Source organism: Lynx rufus, unplaced genomic scaffold (assembly GCF_022079265.1).
Source record: "Lynx rufus isolate CCGP_SWC_20201006 ecotype Redwood Valley unplaced genomic scaffold, mLynRuf1.p SCAF_19, whole genome shotgun sequence".
NCBI lineage: Eukaryota > Metazoa > Chordata > Mammalia > Carnivora > Felidae > Lynx > Lynx rufus.
This window is the reverse complement of record NW_025814833.1, coordinates 24108775-24136479: the sequence shown is the minus strand read 5'-3', so window position 1 is coordinate 24136479 and position 27705 is coordinate 24108775. Positions and strand designations below refer to the sequence as shown.

The following is a 27705-nucleotide window of genomic DNA, read 5'->3' as shown; positions in this document are numbered from 1 at the left end:
AAAAAATGGCACCTGCCACTAAAACACCTTTTTCTGATGAGGCACCTTCAATGGCTAACATACCATCAAGTGATAAAATGTTGGTCAATAAGATGTTCACTCCTCTATATGCAATATTTTGCAGGAATATAGATCTCAAGACTCCATTTATAAGGACATAAATAGTAATGGTGAAAATTTAGTAAGAAAGCTAGCTAATGCAGTAATACAAGAAATTTTGCAGCATCAGCTCAACTTGCTACTTTATGATGAGGTTCCAGCTGCATCATGTTTGCCTCTAGAATCTAAGCAGGTTATGATAAAGGTCCATAACGTAGTCCAAACAGCCTGCAAAGAATGTCAAACATCATCACCATATACCATAATGCTACCTTGCGAATTTTTAGAAAGTATAATTTCTTCTCTCCTATCAAAAATTTTCTCAACAGTATCCAATGCTAAAACAGGAATATCTGAAGATAATTTGTACGCAGAACTGGATTTCCTTCAAATGAAGTTAGTAGGTACAATTATGGCAGAGATCTCCAAAGATGAAGATATGATTGTACAGTATGTAGAATCCTTACATCCTAATGATGATGAAATTATTCAATTGGTTGTTCAGACAATTTATAATAATATATTGCCACAGTTTGGATCTCAAGAGAGCATACAAAATTGTGTCAGCAGTGGTTGCAAAATCCTTTCAGAAACCATAGTTAATTTAGTTATACAGGAAGTGGCTGGCAACCAGTTGCAGAACTATTTTTCTGGAGAGCTAACACCACATCAATGTATAGAAGTTGACAATGTTGTTGAAAATATCCTTAAAGATGTTATCAAAACCACTGAAGTTCCCCAGCCTCAGCCATCATGGGCTTACAAACTGCCTTTTAACATAATAGAAGAGGTTGCTGTAATTTTTTTGTCAAAGCTTTTATCTATGTTTCCAAAAGTGGATAAGAAACAAAACAATTCTCTAAATGCTGAAATGCAAACAATAATCTCAAAAATCTTAAGCTCATTCCAAGAATATCTCTCTAAAAGTCAAATTATTATAGTGCCACAGGCCAAAGAATCACCCACTGTATCTTTAGCAGATAGTACAACTATTGAAAAAGTGGTTACTTCTGTCTATAACAGTGTTTTAAGGCACTCTGGCTCTCATATTTCAGTATATAAAGATTTAATAGGTAAGAGCAATGTTCTCTCTGATATAATAGGATTTTTAATGGTGAAGGAAATTTCCAATTCAGAATTTCATCCTCAAGTAGAAGGAGAAACATCAAGTTCAGAGTTGGTTCTGGAAGCTGTCAAAATTATGGAAAAAGTGGTTAAGATTATTGATGGCCTCAAGTCAAGGAAAAAGCCTTCAACCAAAAAAGAGACTGTGTTAGATGCCAGGTTTTTAGAGGAAACGCTGGCCTTGTTCTTGGCTAAACTAATAAAGTTGCCAAGTGCCTCAAGCAAAAATGCCAAAGAATTATCAAAGTCTGAGGTAAATAATATTGCATCTCGATTGACAAAATCTGTGACAGCTGAAATTTCCAGAAATAATATAAGTGTTGTAGCTACTAATCCTGAAGAAAACTTTTTAAATCCAGAAAGTATAGAAATTATTTCTCAGATGGTCGATTCTATTTATAATCATGTACTACAACAATCTGGAACACATGAAGAACTTTATTATGACATGAAAGGTACAAACAATGTCTTCTCTAAACAGGTAGCTTCTGATTCTGGGAAGATGGCGGCGTAGGAGGACGCTGGGCTCACCGCGCGTCCTGCTGATCACTTAGATTCCACCTACACCTGCCTAAATAACCCAGAAAACCGCCAGAGGATTAGCAGAACAGAGTCACCGGACCCAAGTGCAGACGAGAGGCCCACGGAAGAGGGTAGGAAGGGCGGCGAGGCGGTGCGCGCTCCACGGACTGGCGGGAGGGAGCAGGGGCGGAGGGGCGGCTCGCCGGCCAAGCAGAGCCCCCGAGTCCGGCTTGCAAAAGCGGAGGGGCCTGACAGACTGTGTTCCGACAGCAAGCGCGACTTAGCGTCTGGGAGGTCATAAGTTAACAGCTCTGCTCGGAAAGCGGGAAGGCTGGAGGACAAAGGCAGGGTGAGCTGCGGAGCCCCCGGACGACAGAGCTCAGTTTGGCGGGGAACAAAGGCGCTCGCCAGCGCCATCTCCCCCGCCCATCCCCCAGCCAAAATCCCAAAGGGAACCGGCTCCGGCCAGGGAAATTGCTCGCTCCGCGCGAACACCCAACTCTGTGCTTCTGCGGAGCCAAACCTCCGGCAGCGGATCTGACTCCCTCCGGCTGCCACAGGGCCCCTCCTGAAGTGGATCACCTAAGGAGAAGCGAGCTAAGCCTGCCCCCCCTGCCGCCGTGCACCTTGCCTTCCCACCCCAGCTAATACGCCAGATCCCCAGCATCACAAGCCTGGCAGTGTGCAAGTAGCCCAGACGGGCCACGCCACCCCACAGTGAATCCCGCCCCTAGGAGAGGGGAAGAGAAGGCACACACCAGTCTGACTGTGGCCCCAGCGGGGGGCTGGGGGCAGACATCAGGTCGGACTACGGCCCCGCCCACCAACTCCAGTTATACACCACAGCACAGGGGAAGTGCCCTGCAGGCCCTCACCACACCAGGGACTATCCAAAATGACCAAGCGGAAGAATTCCCCTCAGAAGAATCTCCAGGAAATAACAACAGCTAATGAGCTGATCAAAAGGATTTAAATAATATAACAGAAAGTGAATTTAGAATAATAGTCATAAAATTAATCGCTGGGCTGGAAAACAGCATACAGGACAGCAGAGAATCTCTTGCTACAGAGATCAAGGGACTAAGGAACAGTCACGAGGAGCTGAAAAACGCTTTAAAGGAAATGAAAAAAAAAATGCAAACCACCACAGCTCGGATGGAAGAGGCAGAGGAGAGAATAGGTGAACTAGAAGATAAAGTTATGGAAAAAGAGGAAGCTGAGAAAAAGAGAGATAAAAAAATCCAGGAGTATGAGGGGAAAATTAGAGAACTAAGTGATACACTAAAAAGAAATAATATACGCATAATTGGTATCCCAGAGGAGGAAGAGAGAGGGAAAGGTGCAGAAGGGGTACTTGAAGAAATTATACCTGAGAACTTCCCTGAACTGGGGAAGGAAAAAGGCATTGAAATCCAAGAGGCACAGAGAACTCCCTTCAGACGTAACTTGAATCGATCTTCTGCACGACATATCATAGTGAAACTGGCAAAATACAAGCATAAAGAGAAAATTCTGAAAGCAGCAAGGGGTAAATGTGCCCTCACATATAAAGGGAGACCTATAAGACTCGTGACTGATCTCTCTTTTGAAACTTGGCAGGCCAGAAAGAATTGGCACGAGATTTTCAGGGTGCTAGACAGCAAAAATATGCAGCCGAGAATCCTTTATCCAGCAAGTCTGTCATTTAGAATAGAAGGAGAGATAAAGGTCTTCCCAAACAAACAAAAACTGAAGGAATTTGTCACCACTAAACCAGCCCTACAAGAGATCCTAAGGGGGACCCTGTGAGACAAAGTACCAGAGACATCACTACAAGCATAAAACAGACAGACATCACAATGACTCTAAACCCGTATCTTTCTATAATAACACTGAATGTAAATGGATTAAATGCGCCAACCAAAAGACATAGGGTATCAGAATGGATAAAAAAACAAGACCCATCTATTTGCTGTCTACAAGAGACTCATTTTAGACCTGAGGACACCTTTAGATTCAGAGTGAGGGGATGGAGAACTATTTATCATGCTACTGGAAGCCAGAAGAAAGCTGGAGTAGCCATACTTATATCAGACAAACTAGACTTTAAATTAAAGGCTGTAACAAGAGATGAAGAAGGACATTATATAATAGTTACAGGGTCTATCCATCAGGAAGAGCTAACAATTATAAATGTCTATGCGCCGAATACCGGAGCCCCCAAATATATAAAACAATTACTCATAAACAGAAGCAACCTTATTGATAAGAATGTGGTAATTGCTGGGGACTTTAACACCCCACTTACAGAAATGGATAGATCATCTAGACACACGGTCAATAAAGAAACAAGGGCCCTGAATGAGACACTGGATCAGATGGACTTGACAGATATATTTAGAACTCTGCATCCCAAAGCAACAGAATATACTTTCTTCTCGAGTGCACATGGAACATTCTCCAAGATAGATCATATACTGGGTCACAAAACAGCCCTTCATAAGTTTACAAGAATTGAAATTATACCATGCATACTTTCAGACCACAATGCTATGAAGCTTGAAATCAACCACAGGAAAAAGTCTGGAAAACCTCCAAAAGCATGGAGGTTAAAGAACACCCTACTAACGAATGAGTGGGTCAACCAGGCAATTAGAGAAGAAATCAAAAAATATATGGAAACAAACGAAAATGAAAATACAACAATCCAAACGCTTTGGGACGCAGCAAAGGCAGTCCTGAGAGGAAAATACATTGCAATCCAGGCCTATCTCAAGAAACAAGAAAAATCCCAAATACAAAATCTAACAGCACACCTAAAGGAAATAGAAGCAGAACAGCAAAGGCAGCCTAAACCCAGCAGAAGAAGAGAAATAATAAAGATCAGAGCAGAAATAAACAATATAGAATCTAAAAAAACTGTAGAGCAGATCAACGAAACCAAGAGTTGGTTTTTTGAAAAAATAAACAAAATTGACAAACCTCTAGCCAGGCTTCTCAAAAAGAAAAGGGAGATGACCCAAATAGATAAAATCATGAATGAAAATGGAATTATTACAACCAATCCCTCAGAGATACAAACAATTATCAGGGAATACTATGAAAAATTATATGCCAACAAATTGGACAACCTGGAAGAAATGGACAAATTCCTGAACACCCACACTCTTCCAAAACTCAATCAGGAGGAAATAGAAAGCTTGAACAGACCCATCACCAGCGAAGAAATTGAATCGGTTATCAAAAATCTCCCAACAAATAAGAGTCCAGGACCAGATGGCTTCCCAGGGGAGTTCTACCAGACATTTAAAGCAGAGATAATACCTATCCTTCTCAAGCTATTCCAAGAAATAGAAAGGGAAGGAAAACTTCCAGACTCATTCTAGGAAGCCAGTATTACTTTGATTCCTAAACCAGACAGAGACCCAGTAAAAAAAGAGAACTACAGACCAATATCCCTGATGAATATGGATGCAAAAATTCTCAATAAGCTACTAGCAAATCGAATTCAACAGCATATAAAAAGAATGATTCACCATGATCAAGTGGGATTCATTCCTGGGATGCAGGGCTGGTTCAACATTCGCAAATCAATCAACGTGATACATCACATTAACAAAAAAAAAGAGAAGAACCATATGATCCTGTCAATCGATGCAGAAAAGGCCTTTGACAAAATCCAGCACCCTTTCTTAATAAAAACCCTTGAGAAAGTCGGGATAGAAGGAACATACTTAAAGATCATAAAAGCCATTTATGAAAAGCTCACAGCTAACATCATCCTCAACGGGGAAAAACTGAGAGCTTTTTCCCTGAGATCAGGAACACGACAGGGATGCCCACTCTCACCGTTGTTGTTTCACATAGTGCTGGAAGTTCTAGCATCAGCAATCAGACAACAAAAGGAAATCAAAGGCATCAAAATTGGCAAAGATGAAGTCAAGCTTTCGCTTTTTGCAGATGACATGATATTGTACATGGAAAATCCGATAGACTCCACCAAAAGTCTGCTAGAACTGATACATGAATTCAGCAAAGTTGCAGGATACAAAATCAATGTACAGAAATCAGTTGCATTCTTATACACTAACAATGAAGCAACAGAAAGACAAATAAAGAAACTGATCCCATTCACAATTGCACCAAGAAGCATAAAATACCTAGGAATAAATCTAACCAAAGATGTAAAGGATCTGTATGCTGAAAACTATAGAAAGCTTATGAAGGTAATTGAAGAAGATTTAAAGAAATGGAAAGACATTCCCTGCTCATGGATTGGAAAAATAAATATTGTCAAAATGTCAATACTACCCAAAGCTATCTACACATTCAATGCAATCCCAATCAAAATTGCACCAGCATTCTTCTCGAAACTAGAACAAGCAATCCTAAAATTCATATGGAACCACAAAAGGCCCCGAATAGCCAAAGGAATTTTGAAGAAGAAGACCAAAGCAGGAGGCATCCCAATCCCAGACTTTAGCCTCTACTACAAAGCTGTCATCATCAAGACAGCATGGTATTGGCACAAAAACAGACACACAGACCAATGGAATAGAAAAGAAACCCCAGAACTAGACCCACAAACGTATGGCCAACTCATCTTTGACAAAGCAGGAAAGAACATCCAATGGAAAAAAGACAGCCTCTTTAACAAATGGTGCTGGGAGAACTGGACAGCAACATGCAGAAGGTTGAAACTAGACCACTTTCTCACACCATTTACAAAAATAAACTCAAAATGGATAAAGGACCTAAATGTGAGACAGGAAACCATCAGAACCTTAGAGGAGAAAGCAGGAAAAGACCTCTCTGACCTCAGCCGTAGCAATCTCTTACTCGACACATCCCCAAAGGCAAGGGAATTAAAAGCAAAAGTGAATTACTGGGACCTTATGAAGATAAAAAGCTTCTGCACAGCAAAGGAAACAACCAACAAAACTAAAAGGCAACCAACGGAATGGGAAAAGATATTTGCAAATGACATATCGGACAAAGGGCTAGTATCTAAAATCTATAAAGAGCTCACCAAACTCCACACCCGAAAAACAAATAACCCAGTGAAGAAATGGGCAGAAAACATGAATAGACACTTCTCTAAAGAAGACATCCAGATGGCCAACAGGCACATGAAAAGATGTTCAGCGTCGCTCCTTATCAGGGAAATACAAATCAAAACCACACTCAGGTATCACCTCACGCCAGTCAGAGTGGCCAAAATGAACAAATCAGGAGACTATAGATGCTGGAGAGGATGTGGAGAAACGGGAACCCTCTTGCACTGTTGGTGGGAATGCAAATTGGTGCAGCCGCTCTGGAAAGCAGTGTGGAGGTTCCTCAGAAAATTAAAAATAGACCTACCCTATGACCCAGCAATAGCACTGCTAGGAATTTACCCAAGGGATACAGGAGTACTGATGCATAGGGGCACTTGTACCCCAATGTTCATAGCAGCACTCTCAACAATAGCCAAATTATGGAAAGAGCCTAAATGTCCATCAACTGATGAATGGATAAAGAAATTGTGGTTTATATACACAATGGAATACTACGTGGCAATGAGAAAAAATGAAATATGGCCTTTTGTAGCAACGTGGATGGAACTGGAGAGTGTGATGCTAAGTGAAATAAGCCATACAGAGAAAGACAGATACCATATTGTTTCACTCTTATGTGAATCCTGAGAAACTTAACAGGAACCCATGGGGGAGGGGAAGGAAAAAAAAAAAAGGACGTTAGAGTGGGAGAGAGCCAAAGCATAAGAGACTGTTAAAAACTGAGAACAAACTGAGGGTTGATGGGGGGTGGGAGGGAGGGGTGGGTGGGTGATGGGTATTGAGGAGGGCACCTTTTGGGATGAGCACTGGGTGTTGTATGGAAACCAATTTGTCAATAAACTTCATATATAAAAAAAAAAAATAAACAGGTAGCTTCTTTAATCATCAGTAAAGTTTCCAGTTGTCCGTTAGAAACAATTAGCCCACAAGATTCACAGGCTGATCTCCTTGGCGATTTGGATGTTGGTCGAATTGTTGAAAAGGTGCATGACCATGGTGTTAAAAGAGGGCCTGAGCTAGAGCAAAAAGAATTAGGTCAAGATTTAAGCAAAGAGGAACTTCCAATTAAAATAATTCCTCACCGTGGGAAACAACCAATCAATATTGATCCAGACATTGTTGCAGAACACTTAGGAGTCATTTCTATAAAAACACAACCTCTTGAGAGACTGCAGATGGAGTGTTTAACTAGAACTGGACATAGCATTGAAGCACTGAGAAGAATGGCAATAAGTGGGAGGAGTCACTCAGTGGACACACCTGATGCAGGAAAGGGAAAGAAAGAAAGATGCGTCTCATTGGATGAGGGGGGACGACTGAATATAAAGCCATTAGAGGTAAGTGCTAAACACAATGGTGAAAAGAAATGAGTAGTTACTGAGACCTGGTTGTCTTGTGATTTCCTTCCTCAGGTAGGTCTATGGGAATGCATTTGTAAAATACGGTCAATTTTCTCTTGTCCAGCCCAGTAGAATTGGACATTGATTCATCCAATTCCCTGCTTCCCTGGGACTCACCCCATCAGCAGTGTGGCTCAGTGTAAAGGTGGCAGGCTATTTTCCATTAGCCAGTCAGACTAAACTGCCATTTCTTGAATGATGGGAATACAGGGAAATACCCTTAACAGTAAACAGGACTGACTGGAATTGTAGTCCTCATTTGGCAACTCAGAAGAAATGTGATTTTTATAATCCCCACAATTCTTTTTTTATGGATGTGCATTATCATAGTACTGTATGGGTCCAAAAGGGCCAGTTAGAATAACAGGTAAACCTGTTAAAGATTGAAATCTTCAAACTTAAGGCTTCACAGTAGTATTGATTTTACTTAGAAACTTTCATCAACAAACATCAGGCTGTAAGCTCTTTAAAGTTTATTTGTTTCTTCTCATTTTGTGTTCATTACATAACATTTTCCCAGTTTCCTATATTCATACACACTTAGGAGGTGCCCAGTTTCTTTCCTATTGTACCCTTGTTCTAGACACAGTTGTCTTCATGCTTCTGGTTTTATGAACTAGTTTTTCTGAAGTCTTATATTTGGGCTCTGAATATACTTAAAAGGGGCTTGAAATGCGAAAACACTGTCCTTCGTACAATATGACTATTGAAAAACAGAGAGGGAGGGAGGCAAACCATAAGAGACTCTTAAATACAGAGAACAAACTGAGGGTTTATGGGAGTGGGGGAGAGGGGAAAGTGGGTGATGGGCATTGAGGAGGGCACTCGTTGGGATGAGCACTGGGTGTTGTATGGAAGCCAATCTGACAATAAATTATATTTAAAAAAACAATATAACTATTGAAAAAGTAGTTCTGTTTACTGATCTTAGGGCACTAGGGCATAGGAATTGTCTTTCCAGATGGAGTTACACTGATCCAGCTCCCACGTTCCCATGTAATGAATACCAAAGCCCCTCTGTATAAATGAGCCTCTTGCAAGGATGATGGTGTGCACTCACACTCAGGATGTGGCCTGTTATTTACAAACTGCGCAAAGTTCTATAGAACCAGGCTGCCTGGAGCATAAGCCTAGGAGCAGATTTTCCTTAGCATTATTTTACAACCCACTGAACTAAGTCTCAGAGCTGGTGAATACATTATGGGTACGTTTTTTGTTTGTTTCAAGTACAGAGATTGTCATAGACACCGATGGAGTCTCCTTGGTCCTTAGTTTCTTGGACCAGATGAAGGTCCTTTCCAGTTCTAAAATGTCCTTTTCTCTCTGGGTTCTCAAAATTACATTAGCATTTACTTAGTAGCCTTTATATATAAGTAATTCCCTGGGTACAAGATCTATGTGTCTAAACAAAGAACATTACTCCCAGGTCATTACCTCTTAATCATCTGCAGAAATATCTGTCAGTCTTGGTTACCTGCTTTCTTCTTTTACATCTTTTATCAGTACTTTAACTGTCTCTTTAATTCCACAGAAAGTTGGAAGAGATTAGCTAATCAAATCAACTACTGCTGCTACTCTTTTTTTTTTTTAATTTTTAATGTTTATTTCTTTTTGAGACAGAGAGAGACAGAGCATGAGCAGGGGAGGGGCAGAGAGAGGGAGACACAGAATCTGAAGTAGGCTCCAGGCTCTGAGCTGTCAGCACAGAGCCTGATGGGGGCTCGAATTCACGAACCGCGAGATCGTGACCTGAGCCGAAGTCAGACGCTTAACCAACTAAGCCAGCCAGGCGGCCCTCAACTACTGCTGCTACTCTTAAGGGAAGCAAAAGCTCTCTCAAGAAAAGCAAACAGATATAGATAGCTCAGTTAAGACAGATACTTTGCAGCTATCTGGATAGCAGTGCTGTCCATCCCCAACGTGGAGATGGAGGTTTCAGAAAGAACAGTACATCAGTTTGAGGAACCCAGACAACTCCCAGGCTAGTCTTCAGTCAGGAATCCTCAAGCAGTGTGCTTCATGTGCTATTTTGAGGTACCAAAACTTTCCAACACACCAGCCACATGTCTATCAAAGACTCACACAGTGATATATTCCAGAGCCACATAGATGACTTGAGTTTTTGAACCATTATTTCCTTCCACCAGCACAGATCATCAAAATTGATGGTGTTTCGGTTTCTTAACAGTTCTTCTTTCATTTTGTTTTGCACAAAAGGTATTACTGTAAGGGACCATTTCTCTGGAAATCTGGTTTGCAGTGTTATAGAGATCTAAGATTGATAATTCAAATTGATTTAAATGTTCTGTGGCATCATCAAAGGCTACAGAAATAGGAAAAGTCATTTATTTAATTATAACTGTCTTTTCCTTGATCTGTCTTTACCATTGCACAATGGAAAATGACAATTGACTAGGGAGGTGAGGAGAGATGAAGATTTACTCTTTGAAGCTCCTTTAGGAAAACATCTTCAAGGATTAGAATATAGAGGGGTGACAAGTGAACATTCAAAGCCCTTCACAATCATTTTTTAGAAACCAGGTCAGCCAATATCTTGCCTCTTTTTTTTTTCATGAAAATGTCTATATTTAGATTGCTCTATGATTAGTTCCCTCACTAAGTTTAGAAAAACATGTTGTCATGTCTAAATCTGTTAACAGAACTTTCCAGGTAAATAATGAAAACAGAATGTAATTAAAGTATTTGTGCATTTTGCATTTCTTGGCAAGAAAAAAGTAAAATGTGAATCAAAAGAAAAAACTTATGTAGGTTCCCTTCTTTGGACCAAATGACACTATTCTTGAATGCAAAACAAAAAGATTGTTGAATGAACAAATATTGCTTATGATTTTTTTATTTATTTCTTCTTTAAATATGCCACTACTATACCAGTAAATGGCATTTGAGGATAATTTTACTAAATTGAAACTGACGACCATATGAAAATTGCTTTATTACTATATAACCACAAGAAAAAATGAGGCTGTTGTTTTTAATATTAATTGTCTCTTCAATTCCAGACTGCAAGTAGGAATTCATTTCAAAATTTAATAAAGCCTGACATCACCAAAGTGGAGCTTTTAAAAGATGTCCACAGCAAAAAAGATCTTATCATTCGTTTGGTAACTCATGATACTGATCCAAGAGTTTCAGAAAATAAAATAGAAGAGAGCTTAACTTCTGATGAAGATGAAGTTGTTTTACAAAAGGTTATGAAAGAACTTCCAGAAGCCCCATTTGAAGATCAAGTAAAAGAAGACATGAAGCCCATTACAAGCACAGTGGCTTTTGCCAAGCCATTGATGAGCAAGAGAAATCTGAAAAAATTTTTGTCACTAGGAAAATATTGTCATCCCAAATCCACTGCAACTACAACAAATACTGAAGCATCACCAACTCAACGGACAGAATCTGAGGAGACACAACAAAGAACTGTTTCTAAGCTTGATGTGACCAAGTCCAAATCCTCAACTGGCACAGATTCTTCCTTTTCGGAAAGAAAGACACAACTAAGTGTAAGTGACAAATGTGACTATCAATGACCAGGTTTCTATAGAAAAGGCACAGAGTTTCACAAACCTAGTCCAAGTAATTTACATTGGATAGGAAGAAAAGGTCGTAAACTGGATCCAGGCAGTGTCTCCCAACTTTGATGATATTTACAACGAAAGGGAAGTGATTAACAGATGAAGCCAGAAGCGTCAATTGAAGAAAAATAGATCATAGAAAGAGTCCTAAGTTAGTTAGAAGGACAAGAAAAAAAGAAAATGGAAACCAGTTAGGAGAAATGCATTCTAACTATTTAAAATCATTGATTTAATTCTTTTTTGTACTCAAACCTATAAATACTCGCTGGAAGTTCTGTTTGCAGAAACTCCATGCCAATGGGCAAGACCAGAAGATGGGCTGGAGGGGAGTAAAAAGATTCATGCAAATTCAGCCTATCTGGGTTTGAATTCTGGCTATGCCACTTAGTAGCCATGTGGCCTTGGGGCAAGTTACTTAACTTTTTTTCTCAAAAATTACTTATCCAACTTGTTGCAACATAGCAAGTTAGTCAAAGTATGTTGAATATTCCTCAGCCCACAAGTCCCACTATCACTTTGATGCACATCTCCTGTCCCTGGTTCTGTATCCTAGTGATGGTCTGGGCCTCATTGTCCTCTTGGGTTAGCTGTACCAAAAAATTGTACCATAAATGTGTTTGGAGAATACACATGATTTAGGATTTCCTGGTGAGACAATATCCTGGATTATCCATTTGTAATAATTTCCAGGTTAACCCAAAAACTGCAGTGAACCAGAGAAAAGAAAACATAGAAGTACAACTCTGGCCAATTCAGAGAGCGTACCATGGACAATAGCCTCAACATAAACTCAGATCTATTTATTAGTATCTATTTATTAAATGGAAGCCATGTGAGATTTCAGGAGCAAACATAGTGTGCCTGGTTAGAAATGCTGGCTACATAGATAACTAAGGAAACATTATAGTATATTTTACTTGATTTATTACAAAATCTCCTTTTTGTAATTACCTGACTTGTACTTTTCCAGAGAGAAGAAATGAAATCTAGTACTGAACCGGTACATTACTTCTTACATAGAATTATGAGTTCATCCTCGTACAATGAAGAGGATCTGCCTTCATTTTCTAGGTACAGTTAATTAAAGCAATACGAGTTGGCTAAGAAAATAGAAATGAAATGAAATTATGTTGGTGGGAAGCATGGGCCCCTCAAGTAAACCTGTGAGGAAGCCAGTGTCTTGCCCCTCAAACTCCCCTCAACTCCTTCCCCTCGTTCCCCTCTGTGGTTACTTCCTAGGTCTCCCCTTTCCATCTTCTCTCTCATTCCTATTTATCTGGTCTCTACTTGCTTCTTTCTATTACAGTGGTCTACTTAGTATAGTTAGATTAAGTCTTAAATGTGTCAGACTGGAACCTAAGAGACAGGCCCTGGATCAACAATAGTTCCTGCACTAATGGCTCACTGAAAGGGCCTCCTACTTAGTTTCCTTATGTACCTAAACACTCAACAGTGAGGCACTATCACAGGGATCCCCAAAATGGAGGGGTTATGTAGGTTGGAGCATTCAGGGAAGAATTCTCAAAACCAGTAGAGTTTGAGTCTGGCCTTAAAGGATGGATGAGATTTAGATAAGTCCATCCAAGTTGGGGGAGACTGTGAGAGAAAGGCTGGACTATGCAATATTTATAGGAGACACTGTAGACTTGAAATCTGGTTAACACTTTTTCTAGAGTAGTCCAAACATGCCTAAAATTGTTTTTATGTTTATAAAAATATTCACAAACTGGGAAGAGGAGCACTTTTCATCATGGGAGAAATAGGGTATAAGGAGAAAAATCTACCTGATGGCAACTATATTCTTTTCCACCTCGCACTATGAAATTAAGTTTCTTTTTGACCTGATGCCATTTTAGGACAACTACCCCTGGCCCACCATTGATCCTCTCTCCCTTTATGATGGTTGTAACATACAGGTAACACAGTATGTTACATGCAGTATTGCCGGCAACTCTCAATTATTTGTGTCACTGAAGAAGAAAAGAGGGCACATACAAAACCAAACAAAAGTCAATGTAGCAATCATTTTCACTTGATTTGAAAACTCAGAGACATACCATTCCAGATTTACTTCTATATGAATAATGATTTTGACAGATTTCTCTTTAATTTAGCCAGTATTCCTTCATATATCAAATACATAGAAAATGAAATTTCTTTATCTTTTTTTTTAGTGGTGGTGATCGTCCCTCAGATCCAAGTGCCATAGTATCAGAAGGTTGGATTGATTTTTTTTCTCAATTTAGATACTACTTAAAAAGACTTTGTTCAGCATTGATAAATTTCCTATTGTGAAACATGAAGTTAATGCTGGAATTTCTAGTAGGTTGACCTACTTTGGGGGTGTAGTTAACATAAGCTGACTAGTTTGCTTTTCTTCTCTTCTCTTCTCTTCTCTTCTCTTCTCTTCTCTTCTCTTCTCTTCTCTTCTCTTTAGAGAGTAAGAGCAGGGGAGAGGGACAGAGGGAGAGACAGAATCTTAAGTAGGCTCCACACTCAGCACAGAGCCTGATGCAGGGCTCGATCCCACGACCCTGGAATCATGACCTGAGCCAAAACCAAGAGTCACACGCTCAACCCACTTAGCCACCCAGGCACCCCTAGTTTGCTTTTACTGAATCATTAAGATTTCATTAATAATTCTGGTATAAAGTACATGGTGTGATATTAAGAGTTTAAAATTGCCATGCTCCTGTAGGAAATATGAGTTTATCACATCTGTACATGGACTAGAGCTCATGCTACTAGGATTTAATCATCTCTTTAAGAATGTATGCTTGCATTGCATAACTAGCTTAGCCCCAGTAAAATATATGAAAAAGCTTTTAAAGCTACAAATTAAACCTAAATTTATTTGTTCATGTTAAAATCTTGCTAGAGTAGATTCCATTTTATCTTTTGTCTCTGTTAGAACTGACTCACTAAAATATTTACAATTTGAATTTTTGGTCACCTATTCTTTTTTTTTTTAACATTTATTTTGAGAGAGACAGCATGTGTGGGAGTCAGGGAGGGGCAGAGAGAAAGGGAGAGAGAGAATCCCGAGCATGCTCTCTGTGGGTTTCGATCCCACAAACCATGAGATCATGATATGAGCAGAAATCAAGAGTTGGATGCTTAACCAAATGACCAGGCATCCCTGGTCCCCTGTTCTTTCAAACTGTAAAGGATCAATGTGGTTCTCACAGTGACAGCACTGGCCTAGAGGGGGGAGTGTAATGTTTACTATAAAGGTGGCCTTGAAAGTCAAACTACAGGGCTGGAGTTGACCTTAATTATTTCAAGCCTGCAGCCCACTCAAAAAGTTACTCAAGAAAGCTATCCTCTCCACTTTTAAGTGGAAATAAAACTTATTCAATGATGAACCATAGAGTATTGTTAAGTTCACCAGAATTCCATGAGCAGGTCATAGTCAGAAGATGATGTAATGTACCACTGGTGTATACCCTGCAGTATGGAATCATCATAGGATATTAGAGCCAGAAATAAGCCATCTAATGTAACTTTACTTTAAAGATGAAGAATCTGGGGCACCCAGGTGGTTCAGTTGGTCAAGTGACTGACTCTTGATTTTAGCTTAGGTCATGATTTCACACTCGTGAGTTTGAGCTCCGTGTTGGGCCCTGCACTGAGCATGGAGCCTGCTTGGGATTCTCTCTCTCCCTCCCTCTCTGCACCTCCCCTACTCATTCCCTGTCTCTCTCAAAATAAATAAATAAACTTTAAAAAATTATTTAAAAAAATAAAGATGAAGAGCCTGAGGTTCATGGTGGGGAAGTGACTTGTCCAAGGTCATACACTGAGTCAGAGTATAGAACCCAAGTCTCCTAAACCTGAATCCCATTGTATTGTTTTCCTCAATTTCATTGCACTGCATTATGCTTAGTTCCTACATCCTTCAGTAATACTGCATCTCTCGAGTTTATTCATTCAATCACATTCAACAGAGATTCTCTGAGCACTTTCTCTGTGCTAGACACTGTTCTAAGTTCTAGAGATAAAGCCCTGAGTAAGAGAAACAAAGTCCTTACCCTCATTCTAACTTGGGATTCAGGGGGCAACATAAACACAATCAATCTAGATAAGAATAAGTACCCCCCATCTCACGTAGGGTAAAAGCCAGAGTCTTTACAGCGGCTTACAAGGCCCCACATGGTCTGGATAGCTCTCCCTGCTCCCCACGACCTCTCTGACCACCTCTTCTTAGGATCCCTCTTAAGCACTCTACTCCAGCCACACACACCCTTATACATGCCAGGCATTCTCCTTTCTCAGAACCTTTGCACTTGCTGAGCTGCCTGAAACATTCTTCTCTCAGAGATCTGCATAGCTCACGCCTCACTTTCTTTAGATCTTTGCTTAGGTATCATCTTCTAAGTAAAGCCTCCTCTGAGCACCTTCTTTGAAATTGCAACCCCAGGGGTGCCTGGGTAGCTCAGTCGGTTGAGCGTCTGACTTTGGCTCAGGTCATGATCTTGCGGTCCATGGATTCGAGCCCCGCATTGGGCTCTGTGCTGACAGCTTGGAGCCTGGAGCCTGCTTCAGATTCTGTCTCCCTCTCTCTGCCCCTCCCCCACTCATGCTCTATCACTCTCTCTCTTTCAAAAATAAATAAACATTAAAAAAGATTTTTAAATTGCAACCCCAGCACTCACTACCATCCCACACTCGCTATCCTCCTTCCCTGCTTTAACTTTTTTCCTAGCATTTATACCACCTGATAGATTGTATGTTTTTACTTGTTTGTTGGCTATCTCCCTCCCCTAGAATTTAGCTCCATGAGGACAGGGATTTTTGTCTCTTTGCTATATCCCCACATGCCTAGAAAGAAGGCACATAGCAGGCACTAAGTAAATATTTGTGGAATTCATGAATGAATATGACAAAAAGAAAGAAGAGCCAACATGATAGAGAGTGGCTGGCTAGATTAGTTTGGTCCAAGAAGTCCAGAAACATCAGACCTCAATGACAAAAGGAAGCAGCTACAGGAAGATCTGGAAGCAGAGGATCCCAGGTACAGGGTACAGTAAGTGCAAAGACCTTAGGATGGTATGAGCTTGGCATGTTAGAGGAAAAGAATAAAGGCCAGTAACAGGAGCCCAATGAGAAGAAAAGTGGTATGAGATGGGGCTAAAGAGATAGCTAGGGATCAGATCACATTAGGACTTGTTATAGACAATGGAAAGGAGTGTGGATTACTTTTTGGGTTGCAGCAGGAATCCTGCAGATTACTTTTTGGTTGCAGGGAAGTGATATAATCTAATTTATGAATTAAAAAAATCCCTATGGCTACTATTTGGAGAGTGAGCTGAGTAAGGATAGGGTTAAAGCAGGAAGACTGGTTAGGCGGCTTTAACAATAATCCAGCCAAGAAATGACTTGGGACTAGGGGTATAGCAGTGGAGATGGTAAAAAGTGAACAGGTTCAGAGTGTATTTTGAAAGTAGAATCAGCAGGACCTGCTAATGGAGTGGATGTGGGAAGTGAGGAAAATAGAAAAAATCAAGCATGGGTCCTACAATTTTGGCTTGAACAACTAAGTGCCTTGTGGTACCAGATGGTGAGATGGTTGGGCAGTGGGTAGCAAGAGCGGAGAGGGGAGAGGGAACAAGAATTCTGTTTGAAGTGTGTGAGAATGGGACCATTAGATACTCAAGTGAAGAGATCACATGAGCAGTTGGATAGTTTAGAATTCAGTGCGGAGGTGAGGGCTGCAATACAGATTCTTAGTTTCACAGACAATAAAATCTAAACTTGACTCTATCTGGCACTCTCAAGTACCTGGAATTTTTCCATCCCCTTTTTATCAAAACAACTTCTTAGATATATCCAGAAGGGTTGCTATGCACTTAGACTAGACGTTTAAAAAATTATATTGGAATGATGGCCCGGACAAACCCAAATGGCCCCAATCATTAAAAAAAAAAAAAATCAGTTCGAATATGTATAGTACACGAGACTTCCTAAGGCAGGAAAGTACATTCAGATACCTTAGAATAACTACCAATTGATAATAAAATTTATTGGATATTCTGGTTAACCAGTTTCATTAGATAATTCAACTATGGGATCTCCTCATATTCAAAGTATCTGAAGTTTTAGTATATTTTTTCTAGAGCCCTTGGCCCAAAGGGTAATCCAGAGAGAATCTTTTCATCTTGGTCCTTTATGATTACACGTGTATAAAATATATATTCAAATACATACACATTATTTCATCTGGTCCTCTTGTGAGAAAGTAGTCACATCCCCATTGTACATATGAGGAAACAGAGTCAGAGAAGTTACAGAACTCACCACTGTTCACTGAGCTCCATAATGAAGCTAAGATTCAAACACAGTTTTTCTGACTCCAAACACGTCCATTGTTCTACTGTTCTCTCCCTCCCTGGCTGTGGGTCCTTTTGAAACTTCCCTCTTGGTATCATCTCTACCTCCTAAGGCCAAATGTCAGTGGTGTCTGTCAATCACTGATGTCTCCTGTAATTCAAGATAATGCCCCAGTGCTCCCCTGATCTTCATGGGAAGCAACCATTTCCTAAGAGCAGCACCGTCCTTTCCAGCCTTCCTCTAGCTGGCAGCCCCATCCAGTTCTTTTCAGCTCCCTGCAACCAGAGCTACAGGGGTCCTTAGAAATCATCCACAGCCTAATTTCCCATTTTACAGATGAACGAAGAAGCCCACAGAGTTTGAGTGGCTGTGCAAGATGCACAGCTAGTTGCAAAGCCTGCCTTTCCTGATGTGCTGCCTGGTGCTCCTACCACATTACCCACTGTCTTCCCCAGTTGGGGAGTGAAGGACCAAGACTTGTGCCCATAATTCTAGGGGTCTTACCTCTTTTCAGCTTTTTCTGTTTGCCTAATTTCTGTGATCCTTTGTTAAATTATTGAGATTATTTTTGTGCCAAAATTTGTACATGTCTCTGAAATAATTGTTTTTCCAATATTGTATTTTGATCGCAGAAAGTCTTGAACGTCCAGATCTGGAAAGGGCAAGCACAATTAAGGTAAATATTTTTCACTGGCCCCTCATTGTGAGCTAGTGAAGCCCTGATAGAAATAAGGGACTGCCTTCAAGTGAGGGACTGTATTGTGTGTTCTGAGGTCCATCAGGAAGCACTTCCTTGTCCACACCCCCCATAGTGCCTTAAAATAATCCCGCACAGTTTGGTTCCTGTAGCCTCTAGAGAAAAGCTGAACAGGAGTGAGTCCCAGTGCACTCCCAGGTAGACAAGACAAGGGACCTGGTGGGGGCAGAGAGGGAACAGGTGCTTCAAAGAGGAACGGGCACTGCTTGAGGGAAATGAGTGCTCATTCCAGCTACTTCCCATTATCCCTGAGCACTGACCCTTCATAGACAGCTTTCCAAATGTCTGAGCAACTCCTCAGTGTGATCCCAAGAAATTTCCCTTCCCTAAGGCCCTCTTGGGAAGTTTCCAATAATGGCTGATGTCACAGATCCTCCTGGACCCTCTTCTCTGTTTTGTATCACTTTTGCTTCTCTCTATGATTGTTTTAACCTCTCCCCAGCATGTACACACATGCACACGCATGAGTGTGCATGCACACACACACACACACACACACACACACACACCCCACATCAGTTTTCCAGGCACTTCTCATTTAGCAACACTAACATCTATTTGACAACATCAAGCATCACTTAGAAGCCATGGTTTCCAAGAAAACATTAAGAGGAGAGGTAGAATCTCCAGTGTGGAGGCCTACTGATAGACTTTTCCATTGCCAAGCTGATTCCCTGACTCATCCTGACTCTTTTTGCTGATTGTCCATCTCACTTGCTGAGTTTTTTGCCATTGTGAAATTAAAGACATGATCCATTAAGATATTCAGCATTCTTTATTGAGTAGCAAAGAAATTCCTGCTTGCATTCAGCACCAGAAAAACACCAGTCACTATATACATGAATGCATACACTCTCCAGTGTCAGACACAAAAAAGAAGCCATTATATTTCCCTTAATGCCAAAGTCCTTACTATAAACAGCCCTGTATGAGCTGCCCACCATCTCTCTGCCCAACCCCCATTAACTCTGTGTGACACTCTGTTACCCTTCTGTCCACTCATTGTCACTCCTCTGGATACACTGGCCTCCTTACTGCTCCCCTAAAATGCCAAGCATGCTCTTACCTCAGGGCCTTTGCACTTGCTCTTCCTTTGCCAGGAACACTATATCCCCAGATAGCTGTGTCTTGCTCCCCCATCTCCTTTCAGTCTTTGCTCAAAAGTCACCTTCTCTGTGAGGCCTTCCCTGAATACCACCATGTAAAATGGAAACACACACACACACACACACACACACACACACACACAGTATCCTCCCCTATCCTGTTTTATTTTTTGTCATAACACTTAAGTCATTATTCAATCATTCATTTATTTAACAATTTTTTATCAAGCGCCTACTCTGTGCCACGCACTGGAGATTCAACAATAAACAAAGCAGGCAAACATTCCTGCCTTAATCCTCTGGTAGACTCTCTATTCACTTGAATATAAGCTTCATGATGGCAAGGGCTTTGTTTTGTTCATAACTGTATGCCCAGCACCTAACACAGGGCTGAAATATAGTAGATGCCCAATTAACATTTGTTGAAAGAACAGCCTCAGCCATCAGAGCCAAATTTAATCTCTGTGTTAGGAGTTCCCCAGCTTTCTCCCCGTTAGTTTGATGTAAAGCCATAATTGGAAACTACTACACAGAGCAGAAGTTCTCAACCGTGGCTACACCTGGAATCATCTGCCAAACTTTAAAAACTGATTCCCAGGCCTCACCTCCAGAGATTCTGATTAGTCTGGGTTGCAGCTGGGGCCTTGAGAGTTCTAAAGGCTGGCTACTTTAATGTGTAGCCAGCACTACAAACCATTGAGTTCACCTACTCACGTCAGGCCATTTGGGGGCATCTGCCCCACCCGACCCCACCTTCCTTTAGATCAGAAGTGCTCAGCCTGGCTGCACGTAGAGTCAACTGGGCAACTTAGAAAACAAAGAAATGCTTGCCCCACCCTCAGGGGTTCCTGTTCAATTTGGGGTGGGGCTCAAGCATGCCTATTTTTAATATTTCTCCAGATGGTTCTACTGTGCTGCTACTGCTGAGAACCATTTCTTTAGATTGTCCCTGTCCCAGATTATCCCTTTAAATATCCTCTTTTGCAATGTCTTATGTCCATAAACTGCCTCAAATCCTCTTAGAAGAATTAGAATCAAGCTTCTATGATAATACTCTGCCCTCCTCACCATCAACACCAAACACACTTCTCTCATCTTGCATGTGTTTATGCCTTAGTTTATTGATTTGCCACTTCCTTTTTAACTGCCACCATCACAGAATGGCTACCCTGCAGCGTGGCCATCTCCCCCAGCCTATTTTGTGCCCTTATAGGATCATGCTGCTTCTCCATTCCAGGAGGGGATAAAAGTCCACAGAGCAAAGCCAGCATCTGAGCCACTGTCCCTGCCCTACCACCTCCATGCTCCCGCAACCCCACACTGCCACTTACTCGCTCCAGACCTCACAACTGTTACGAATTATTTAAAGGGAGATTGGAGTAGTAAAATGGACATCACTTTTCCCCCTTTTCCCCTTGAGACCCCCCCCCATGATTATCTTCTCTCAGAGAAGGATCTAAAAATGTTATTTATTCCAAGCTCCAGGAGGGAGGGGGCATGCATGGCTGACATTTTTTTGCAACACTTGAGCCCTTGAAATTATCCTATAGGGGCAGCCCATGTCCAAGCCTGAGGCCAATCCTGGGTGTCACAATGGGCAAGAATTACAAGAAGTCATGCCTAGGAATGGCCAAAATCCCAGAGAATAATTGAGACTGCAGAGCACCAAGATTACAGTGTATAATGCCACACAGTTGTGCTTTGTCCCTTGAGGGTTTCTACGTACTTCTGGTATTCACTGTCCAACAAAGGACAGGGGGCTTAAGCTAGTATTTCACCTCTGTCTTGGCAGTTTATCACCCTCTATCAACGTGAAAGTGGTCTGGGAAGCCTTTATTCTTCAAGTGATGGCATTTCAGGTACAACATATTTATCATTTTATAATGAAGCTCTCAATTATGTCATTCTAAATATAGAAGTTTTGATTATTCATTCCCCCCTTGCAGTGAGTGGCTCCTGTCTTGCAGCAGCCTTACCCACAACCAATATGGGGCTGAAATAATATTACTAACAGTGTATCTAGATTGTTATTTGCAAGTTATAATGCAGTTCTCTGAGTTGAACCTCACAGCAAAGGGGTGACATTTACTGGAAGTAACATTTATTAGGTATCGGCTATGCACCAGGCATTCTGCTAAGTGTTTTTCTCACATCCACCCTGGGAAGCATCATATCCATTGTATTCATGTAGAAACAGAGTCACTGAAGTGAAATAACTTACCATGCCATGTTGCCTCTGCAAGTCTTAAAGTCCTGTTATACAGAAGAGAAAATGGAAGCAAATGACCTGCCTGACGTTGCAAAGCCAGAAAGTGGTAGAGCCAGGGCTCTAACCTCACAGTTCCTGTGACTTTTATCCCACATTCTTTCTTCCTACCAGCCAGGGGCTACATCCAGTTGCCACTGCATCTCAGAATGGGTAGTGACCAAGGAAAGCCTGCAGCATTGAGTGGCAAGTAGGAAAGGAAAGATCCCACCTAGATTTTTGACTGCATGTCCAATCAAATAGGAAAATCATATTCTTTTGGACCTTTAGTTTGACCAGGACACCTCCCCCCAACCCCTGCATTCTGCACATTAGAGGAACTCACTGGCAGCACCTCTGAATTCAAATAACACATTTTTTCTCGCCTTTGAAGGGAGAAATGCATAAATGGCCAATGTTGTGCTCAAAATCATAAAAAGGCCCACCAAGGAGAATTTATTAGAAATTACAGTGATGTCTGTTTATGAAAACCCATAAGAAAAAGGGGACTTCTCTAGGCAAACACATGCCCATTATAGCTTATAATTTTTTTTGTTGTTTTTGTTTTTTTTACAAAATATGGTTTTATTGGGAGTCTAAATCAGTTCATAGTGTGAAGTGACATACTATAGTACTTGGCGTGCATTGTGGCAAATTCAATTTGGCCATAAACACATCTCTGTTCTCATAGCGACCAGTGTCAACCAAGTGAACCCCACTACACTGCTCACAAGCTGATCAAAGCAGCATCAGGGTGTCTTGAAAGAGAGTTGGTCTCACCATGCTGGCTTCATTTTGACATAATACCTAACTCCTACTTCCAGCATGCTGTGAATGTCACACCCAGTGATTGATTTCTCTTTCCAGAAGTTTTGCTTTGAAAGGAGTAGGAATTGTTAGCCAGAGGTTTCACTGTGCCCCTAGGGATGAGCTTTGTGTATGCTCTTATTCTAGCCAGTGCCGGTCTTTAAATAATATGCAGCATCCACTAGAGCAGTGGCCCAAAGTGTTGTCCAGTGACAGCTTGCATCAGGATCACCCAGGATGCTTATTAACAATTCAGAATCCTGGCCCCTCCCCAGAGCGGCCCAGTTAGTGTCTCTGGGAAATGGGGTCCAGGCATCTGCTTTCTTAACAAGATCCTCAAATTGCAAAAATAAAGTTTCATTTTTCCCTCCAGTGAGATTTTCAGAATATGGCCTTGTAGCATATGCCTCCATCCCGTAACTGAAAGTCTTGTCTTGCTTTTTCAGACTGTAGGTCTCTCCATTCAAGCCTTTGTCTTTGCCTCTGCAAATTTTGACTTTTTCCTTATTTCTAGGTTGTTCTTATTTTATCAACTACTAGCACATTCCAGGACTGCATTATTAATTGGAAAAGCTAAACTTCTCCCCCTTATTTGGGAGTAAATTTTCTATCTGCTACTTTACTTTTAAGCATAGATTCTTGAGATTCCCAAGGTTATATTGCTGGCGAAGATCAAAAGCTAGGTAACTGCAAAAGTTATAGAAGAACATCATCATTTACTGGAAACAAGAAAGTATGTGGTTTATTGTCCTGTTGTCTTTTCATGACATCCTGTCATGATGCATCAGCAGCACAGATAAATGCTCATTTCTGTCCTTACAGATACAATAATCATTCTGTTAACATAAATTATGATAGACTTTAAGAGCCCTTTGCACAAAACAACTGGTGCAGAAAAAAATGGGTCCAAATGGAGACTTATTGGCCACACAAGTCCTTTATAGCTCACACAACACACAGATCACTTGGGGTCAGTCAACTGAAAATTTACCCAAAGCGAGTGAGAAACGATAACCTTTTTTAATGCACTGCTGCTTTTACCTGGACATTCTGAAATGGACGGAAGTAACATTTTCATGTGGAATTAGCTCCTCAGGCTGTTTTGGATAGTTACCTGATGGCATGAGGGAGACACGTACTGCTGAGCTGGCTCAAGAAGCATCAGGGTGCAGGCAGTACAGAGCTGACCTGCATGTCAAAGCCTGGGCTCTAATGCCAACTTGGCCACCTTCCTACCTCACCCAAGGTCATTAAGGTCATCTCAGATGGGGCATCCGACCTTAATGTCGCTGGTTTCCTACCCAAGAGTGTCAGAAGGAGCAACTAAAGATTCCTTGTGTTATTATAATGACCACTGAGAAATGTATAGAATTTTTGAATCACTATATTGTACACCTAAACTAATATACCACTGTCTGTTACCCATACTGGAATGAAAATTTAAAACTTTAAAATAAGACTCTTTGTGAAAGCACTTTAAAACTCAAAAGTTTGAGGCGCCCTGGGTGGCTCAGTCAGTTAAGCGTCCAACTTCAGCTCAGGTCATGATCTTGCGATTTGTGAGTACAAGTCCCCAGTTGGGCTCTGTGCTGACAGCTCGGAGCCTGGAGCCTGCTTCAGATTCTGTGTCTCCCTCTGTCTCTGCCCCTCCCAAACTCGCACTCTGTCTCTCTCTCTCAAAAAATAAACATTAAAAAATTTTTTTAAAAACCTCAGAAATTATTATATAAATGATTCTTTCTGAATCCTAAATTATCAGTCCCCTAGCCTGACAGGCTCAGTTAGAAAGCCCAATAAATGACCAGATTTCTCTTTTGGTTTGTTTACAGATGCTGATAAGCCCAGTACTTCCAAACAGCGGTCTGAAATGTTGAAGAAGGCATCATCAGTTCTGTCCAAAGTGTTTTCAAGATCCAAGGCCAATGTTTCCAGATCTTCTTCAACCTCACCCCCTCACCAGGACAGAAGCTGAGGCTGCTGCTACACCTAACATCAATAATGGTGCTGGCCTTCCTCAAAAAATAAATGGTTTTTGAAACATGACATTGTGTACCACACGCTGATTCTTATAAATACTTTTAAATTCTTATAAACAAATAAGAGCAAAGAATGTACAAAAAGGCAGCTGGAAAAAAGAAGGGGTTAACAAATGCTTCTGATTTTGGCATGAAGAGAGGGACTGTCCCTCCCATAGGGATGTATCTGCCAGGCAGCGTGGGATTCAATCTCTGCTCTTGAGGGCCCTGAAGCCTTTGCTGGCAAAATAAGACTAACTTAAAAGTGAAAGTGTGACACCAACAAGAGTGAGTCATCATGTATTTTGTGTGCTCTAGGAGTTCAAAGAAGGGAGTCATGGTTGTGAGCTGCAGTGGTCAGGATAAGTTTCCTGGAGGAACTGGAATTGAGGCAATCCTCAAAGGACAGGTAGGACCAGGTAGGCCTGGAAAGTACCAGGAAGGCTTTCACTTCTGGTCACAGAGCTACATACAATGCCGCCATGTCTGAATGATCTAATTCAGTGCTGTCCAACTATATATATATATTTTTTTTTTCATTCCAGTACAGTAGCCACTAGCCCCACAAAGCTATTTAGTCACTAGTATTACTGAACAACTGAATTTTTCACTTTATTTCCATTTACATAGACATGTAGAGCTAGTGGCTCCCTTACTGGATAGGACCAGTCTAGTTAGTACTTGGCCTCATATACAGTAGCCCAATTCAGATTAGGTTGAAGAATTCCTTGAAAGCTCATTTCCAAAGTCTATCCCCAAACACCAGTGCAACTATCTGACTCCTCAGAGGGGCTCTGGAAGCCTCCAGGCATCCTCTTGGCCCCTTCAAGACTCATGAACCACCAATGTGGCCAGAGGGAGCTTTCCAGTCATATCTGTGCTCCTGCACTTGCCAAAACTCAATTGGACAAAAGATAGGCCCCTTCTAGAACACCAAATTCAAGGCATCACAAAGAGCAAATCAGAACCTGTTCCTGCCAGCTGGCCTCAAACGTAGTGTTTGGCTAGAAACTGCTTCCACAAGACAGAAACACCACTCTGGTACTGAAACCACCACTCTGGCCTCCCTCTATCCACTCAGTATACAGGAAGATGATCATTCAACTAGTCATTCTCATACTTTATCCAAAAAGTTAGGTCAGAGGAAGGTTCCAACCTTATCCAAAACTCCCCAGGGAAATATTTCTAGGCAAGTAAATTTCCTTTATGCTGTACTGATAGTCCATAAATGTTAACTGAACTTTTGCAAATAAAATGGCAGGCAGTTCTGCCCAAATATCACCTATCCCCCAAATTTGGCTGCCTTCATCTATTCACTCATTCCTGCCCTTACATACTGAAATTCACCACATGCAGCAGCCTAAGTTTTAAAGTCATTTTTTAAAGGTTCACAATAATGACAAATACTGATCTTACATATGGATTTAATTTGTTTTTATTAAGTAATATAAATCCAGTTTGGAATTCAAAAGTACAAACGGTGTGGTGAAAGCCTCTTCACCTCTCCTCTCCCAGATGCTACCTGGTTCATTCCAGAAGCAATCTCTTTTACCACTGAATCGAGTGTCCTTCCCGATATACTCTATGAGTAACAAGTGTGTTAATGTATGGCTTTAGAAGGAAGTCAAATTGAATACCTTCCCTCAAAAAGGCAGAAAACAGAGAGGAAAAGATGGAGGGAGAGGAGAATGGAAGGAGAGACAGAGAACGCAAGCATGCTATTTGACAGACACTATTTCCTGGAACCAGTGATTTGGTCAGTTTCTATGGTTGCATTTGTAGCTTCAAATAAACTCAGTCCTCATTTTAAACATGCTTTTTGTTGGGGCACCTGGGTGGCTCAGTCAGTTAAGCATCCGACTTCGGCTCAGGTCATGATCTCACGGTTTGTGGGTTTGAGCCCCATGTCGGGCTCTGGGCTGACAGCCCAGAGCCTGGAGCCCGCTTTGGATTCTGTCTCCCTTTCTCTCTGCTCCTCCCCTGCTCACACTGTTTCTCTCTCCCTCTTCTTCAAAAATAAACAAACATTCAAAAAAAATTTAAACAATGCTTTTTGTCAAATTAATGTCAATGCTAAATGTCAAAAGGTGAGCACCACCATGGGAGGAAAGGTCCCTACCATAGTGGTTCAAAGCCTGCTGGCCAAAATACATTAAGAATGCTTGAGCTAGTAGCTATAGTCCTTGGAGATGGAACCATCTAAATATAAATAGATTTAAGTACTAAAAGTAAAAATGCACTGCCTCACTTGCAATGAAAGAAAATGCAAATTAGAATAACCTGAAGGTATCACAATATACCTTCCAGAAAAGAAACAAGGAATAAAATGAAAAAAGCCAGTGTTGTCCAGAATGTAGAGGAAAAATTACATTTGCACTCTACAGTGCTGATGGTTCCACAAATTTGATCTTCCTGAAAAGCAATCTACCAATAAGTAAGACAACCGATTGTTCTGTCTGTACTTTTGGATCTGATAACTCCACTTTGGGGAATGTGGTCCAAGGGAATAATACAAAAGGAAAAATTTAAAAGGGACTCTGTATAAAAATGTTCATAACAGTACTATTGATTATGATGAAAAATTATAACAATCCAAGTGGGGGAAATGGTGCAGTGTGTTAACAAGAAACAATGCCATACAGACACTGAAAATGACAAGGATAGTGATAACATAAA

General features: G+C 41.0%; 1 protein-coding gene across 1 annotated transcript in view; it reads left to right on the top strand.

Annotated features, from left to right (window-relative positions):
- Positions 1–25071, top strand: part of LOC124513824 (fibrous sheath-interacting protein 2-like) — an 82223-nt gene extending 57152 nt beyond the window's left edge. Inside the window, 7 exon segments of the mRNA XM_047081816.1 lie at positions 1–90; positions 93–1705; positions 7652–8119; positions 11203–11697; positions 12740–12840; positions 13944–13987; positions 24844–25071. Coding sequence (XP_046937772.1) covers positions 1–90; positions 93–1705; positions 7652–8119; positions 11203–11697; positions 12740–12840; positions 13944–13987; positions 24844–24986 — 2954 coding nt within the window. The 3' untranslated portion in view covers positions 24987–25071.
- Positions 25072–27705: the final 2634 nt, after the last annotated feature.